General features: G+C 40.0%; 1 protein-coding gene across 1 annotated transcript in view; it reads right to left on the bottom strand.

The window, feature by feature from the left end:
• Nucleotides 1-2,253: 2,253 nt before the first annotated feature.
• LOC126772972 (uncharacterized) overlaps nucleotides 2,254-6,000 on the bottom strand; it is a 28,703-nt gene continuing 24,956 nt past the window's right edge. Inside the window, exons 15-16 of the mRNA XM_050493576.1 lie at nucleotides 2,688-2,794; nucleotides 2,254-2,291 (exon numbers count right to left, since the gene is read on the bottom strand). Coding sequence (XP_050349533.1) covers nucleotides 2,254-2,291; nucleotides 2,688-2,794 — 145 coding nt within the window. The remainder of the gene's footprint in view (nucleotides 2,292-2,687; nucleotides 2,795-6,000) is intronic.

Below are 6,000 nucleotides of genomic sequence, written 5' to 3'. Positions count from 1 at the left end.
TTTTTTTTTTAAGTGATATGACTTAAAGAACTAAAACAAAAAATATACCTTCATATTGAATGAAGGTAGTCACCTTCATTTTCATTCATTCAAAAGTCATATTGAGATCTATTGAGTTGCATTCATTGGATATCAGACCCGAGATAACTTCGCCTGGACAGGCAATTTTGTACTTGGTAATATTTCTCATCCAAAGTCCTTTAAACGTCGATATGGATGACGTATGGAGAGCTTCGTTAGCTGTCAGCTTACATGATGAAGTTGATGAATGAAAATAACGGCAACAAAAAGTAAAATCATATCGTATACATAAAAATGGATGTTGAATATCTGTTTCAGATTAATATAATTCGAGACATTTATTATGTATGTAGTTTTTTAAAGATAATTTTTGTTATACTATTGGCTTTATATAACTTGCCACTAGATTTCACCAATTCATTGATACATATATATCGTATGATATTGAGGAGGGAGAATATTTTAGCGAAAGTCGTATCGGATAACAATTTATAATATAATTTAAAAGATAATGCTAGTTCTATAAATATATAAATAGCAGTATTTGTGTACATTTTTCTATTCATATTTAATTTGCTCCGAAAATGATTTATTTACCAATTCAAGTTGAAATCCAAGAATATATAAAAATGTTTGCGCACATTGGTGCGTAAAATATTTATATTAAGTATAAAACTTTTATAACTAAATTCACGTCTGAAAACTTAGATCGTTACATTTAAATAAATCTTTTGTATGTAATTTTATCGCTTCGATAAGAGCGTTATGAAATTCCCCTGACGATCGTTTAGAATTCTTGAACAACTTCAATTATTAAATGACAAAAATTGTTGTAAAAACCTTCAAACAATTTGCTGTAGCTGCGAACTATTTTTATTAAAATATTTATCGCAATATTTGTGTGTACAAGTTTTAAAAATATAAAAAAATATTGAAAATAAATACTTCAAAAAATAACCTAAACTTTTATTAATTTTAACAGATTGTGCGTGCACGTTTCTGTAAAATAAAATGGTCGTAATATTGAAACATTAAGCTATCATATATATATATATATATATATATACATATATAACATTCTTTATGATACTTTTGCGTGAAATAGAAAATAATACATAATCAATAATATTAATACAATACGGTGGGGTGAAAAGATGCGTGGATAAAATATATGAAACAAGAGCTCCGTAAGCACCGCTTGTATTGGGTAGGATTTTATCTAAGAGCGAATAAAACATTTTTATTCTTTAAATTTTGAACTTTCGTTTAGATAACAATTAGTATTTTTCACTAATTACTTACCTGAAATCAACGCGCTCGTATACAGTACACGAGCCTCCTTTCACAGTAACAGCCTGTAAATGTCCCACTGCTGGGCTTGGAGCTTATTCCACCACGCTGCTCAAATTCGGGTTGGTGGAATACACATGTGGCAGGATTTCGATGAAATTAGACATATGCAGGTTTCCTCACGATGTTTTCCTTCACCGAAAATCACGGATGAATTATAAACAGAAATTAAGCACATGAAAATTCAGAGGTGCTTGCCCGGGCTTGAACCCACGTTCATCGGTTAAGATTCACGCGTCCTAACCACTAGGCCATCTCGACTTTCGCTCCTTTCGCTTGTATCAAATGTATTTTGAAACCCGGGCAGAATAAGGTGAGAGATGGTGAGCGATCATTCTGTACTGTGCTATCATTTATACAGTGACGAAACTGATATTATGGAAATCACTTCTGTGATTTTGGTTTTTAACATTAAAATGCAGCACCTATCATGTAAATATAACTTTCAATTTGTTGTAATAAGTTACACCTTCACCGTCTAAACCTTTTAGAATAAAGTCCGAGCAATCTATTTCCTTTAACTACGATATTTATCACGGAAACGCATTTCTTGCATGGGTCCGTTTATCTACGAAACTAAAACGAAAGCTTCACTTTCAAATTCAACAGTTTTAGTTTACGTTTGCACGTAAATATTGATTATATTAAAAAAAACGGTGCAAGTGCGAATCTCTCGCGCAATGAGGGTTCCGTACACAATACTAAAAGATTTACCAGGTTATTTTAAGATTTAAACCTTTAATAGGTTTTCCTTTAATTTGTTCGTAAAAATAAATTCCTTAATTTTTTTTTAAATATTTTTTAAAGAATAAATTTACGGTGTTCGTATTTTTTTCCTATACTTGTGCTACATATTATTGCATCTTGGTAAATTTCATGATTCTATGTCAACCGGAAGTACGCTATAGGTTTTGATTCCCCTTGCATGGGAAATACGACATAAACGGCCATATCTTTTGATTGCATAGATTTAGAGGTTTGATTTTGTCACACCTCCAATGGACTGCAGACCTCAGTATTTGGTATTAATTTTACAGACAAACAGACAGACGGAAAACGAAATGATCTTAAGGGCGTTCCTTTTTTCCTTTAGAGGTACGAAACCCTGAAAATGACTAAGAAATCTCCAAAAAATATATACATAAAACTGTATATTTTTAGAGATTATATTATATATATGTAAAGTGTAATTTATTATATATTTTTGGACAAAATTGAATAGATTATTTTTATAGTATAATTAAATTAAAACAAATATTTAATATAAAATACCATTTTAAAATTTGAATTTATTTAAGTATAAATATATTTATTACGAGGTTTCATTCTATATACATATCTAAGATTATCTTTCATTTCTCGATGTTCATTATCTTTTACTTCACAGCAATTCTTACAACACTGAATTCGGTTACCGCCCTTTCTGAAATCAAAATTCAATGTAATTTATCCACTATTAAATTATACTATTATTTAAATGAATCGCAATTACAAATTCTATCAGATATTGTAAACCCGAGGAAATAAATTCGAAAACTTCGTATAACCCATTACACGTTCCATGTTATTGATAATATTTTATATTTTGATTAAAATTACTTATTGTATTAATAATATCAGCAGTATTGGTAAATTCAAGGTAATTTAGATATAAAGCAAAATATAAAAATATAATTTAAATATCGAATTCGAACTGCATTGTATGCACAGATTCATTCTGTGAACCGATTAGTTAAGTCAATAGAAAACATAAAACATTTTAAGATAAACAATCAAACAATGTTATTAATAACACCCTGCATCCCAATTATGGGCCAAGGAATGGAAAATTTGAGCCACGCTGGTCCAATGCGAGTTGTCGAATACACATACAATTTTCTTTCAGCACGAGATAATTTATACACAAAAATATAGCACATATAAACTCAGTGGTACTTGGCCGGCTTCGAACTCGCAATCTTCGGTTAAAATTTATGTGTTCTAGCTACTGGGTCATCTCGGCTGTGATCTTAGTCAATCAATGACAAACTGATCGTACAGTTTTATGAATATAGATTGAAAATGTGCCATACAAAAGAACTAAAACAAAATTATAATATTGATATAATATATAAATCTGTGATGTTATTCCGAACCGGAATAAACTTCAAATTAATTTCTTATCTTTTTTTTTAATATAGAATAGGAAGGCGGGCCAGCATATGGGCCACCTGATGGTAAGTGGTCACCAACGCCCATAGACATTGGCATTGTGAGAAATGTTAACTATCGCTTACATCACCAATGCGCCACCAACCTTGGGAACTAAGATGTTATATCCCTTGTGCCTGTAATTACACTGGCTCACTCACCCTTCAAACCGGAACACAAAAATACCAAGTACGGCTGTTTTGCGGTAGAATATCTGATGAGTGGGAGGTACCTACCCAGACGAGCTTGCACAAAGCTCTACCACCAGTAAATTATACAACAAATTATTATCAGAATTTATACAACAAATTTAATTATTAATTTTTATTTTTCTTTATAAGGCAACACAAACTTTAGAAACTAAACTTATCACACTTTTTATTTTATTTTTGGGAATAAGCTTGAGTACTCTCTTCATTCATAACAGAGGAAACCAAATAGAAGCGTTCCTATTGGTTAGACGCGCGACTACAGCGCCACATACGTTGAACTATAGTGTTCATCGATGTCCGAACTGACCAAAGAAGCAGCCACCTCTCAAGGAAGCACACCGAGAAGTCGTCAGGACCAGCTGCCGAGCTCGCTCCGAGTAAAGCTGAGGAAGAAACGAGTTCTTCGCCGACTGTGGGCGCGAACGCGCTGCCCGAGGGTGAAGCGTGACCTCAATAGGATTGCAGAGGAAGTGTCGCGTGCGCTCGTGGCTCTCGAGGATGACTACTGGGAGGCCACCATCGATCGAGCATCCGAGCACGACACTACGTTGTACCACCTCTGCAAACAGCTTACCGGACATGACTCGCCTGTTTACCCGCTCCTAGATCGAGCGGGTAACAGAAGATATTCCGCCAGCGACAGAGCAGAGATCCTGGCGGAACATTTGGAGGGTCAATTCACCCCCAATCCACCGGACTTATCAAGAATCGATGTCGTCCATCATCACGCGGCGATCCAGAGGCAAGTGGAGGTATTCCTGTCGGCCCCAAGCCCGCCGCTCCAGGGAGACGATTATATCTCTCTGTCCGAGCTGCGGAAGGCCGTCTTCCGATTACCGAAGAGGAAGGCGCCAGGCCCCGACGGAATAACCAACGCCGCGTTGATGCAGCTACCCAACAACTGCCTCGTAGCGCTCGCGAGTGCTTTTAACGGGATACTCCGGACCGGACACTTCCCCGAGGCGTGGAAGAGAGGGAAGGTTATCGCCCTCCCTAAACCCGGGAAGGATCGTCGCCTCCCGGCAAGCTATCGGCCTATCACGCTACTCTCGCACATCGCCAAGCTGTTCGAGCGTCTGTTGCTGCGGAGACTCGCGCCTCACCTGCCCCTGCGCGAGGAGCAGTTCGGATTCCGCAGCGACCATTCAACGACGCTCCAGCTGGCGAGAGTTCTTAGCCACTTAGCCAGTGAGCGAAACAGAGGGCATCCCACCGTCGGGGTCTTTCTCGACATGGAGAAGGCCTTCGACCGGGTGTGGCATGCCGGACTCCTGGCTAAGCTCTTGAACACCTCGGCGCCTCTCGCGTATGTGCGAGTAGTGGCGTCGTTTTTGGAAGGCCGAAGCTTCTATGTCTCGGTGGAAGGCGCGGACTCTCAGCCGCGCCCCATTCGAGCCGGAGTACCCCAGGGTAGCTGCCTGTCACCGCGTCTATACGCGGTGTACACGGACGACATCCCTACCCTCCGCGACCATCTGCGTGAGGGTGAAGAGGATGTGTTGCTGGCCCTGTACGCGGACGACAGCGCATTCTTTTCGTCGTCCTACCACCAGATCGTTGCAATAAACAAGATGCAACGAGTGTTGGATCTGATACCGGATTGGCTAGACAAGTGGAGGATGGCTGTCAACGTCGATAAGACGGCCGCTCTGCTTGTCGGTGCTGACAAGCCGATGCGTCGGCTCACCCTTCGAGGCCAGGACGTGGGATGGCAGACCTCAGTCTGCTACCTGGGGTGTCACTTGGACCGCAGGCTGCGCATGATACCCACCGTTAACAAGGTGGTGAGTCATGCCGCGGCTGCCCGGTCTAAGCTGCACACCCTCTTCACGTCGCGGCTTCCATTAAAGACCAGACTGAGGGTCTACGGTGCCTACGTCCGCTCGCGCCTGACGTATGCGGCCCCCGCCTGGTACGCACTCTGCTCAGCGTACCAGAAGCGGAGGATTCAGATCCAACAGAACCGATGCCTACGCTTGATTGTAGGAGCTCCGAGGTACGTCAGAAATGATGTCATCCATAGAGACACCAGGACGCCCACCGTGGAGGAGTTCGTCCGCAAGCTCGCTCGCTCGCTATTTGCTAAGGCAGATAGCAGTGCGAGCGTACACCTCCACGGTATAGCACCACTTCATGCCAGACCACCTGAGGGGCGTCCGTTACCTCGTGAGCTCCTATTGTCGCCGACCATCAGCGCCGATGCAGGCATCGGTGAAGAGGAAGACGA

Source organism: Nymphalis io, chromosome 13 (genome assembly GCF_905147045.1).
Source record: "Nymphalis io chromosome 13, ilAglIoxx1.1, whole genome shotgun sequence".
Classification (NCBI taxonomy): Eukaryota; Metazoa; Arthropoda; class Insecta; order Lepidoptera; family Nymphalidae; genus Nymphalis; species Nymphalis io.
Note: the sequence above shows the minus strand (reverse complement) of the source record. Positions and strands in the feature narration are given on the sequence as shown.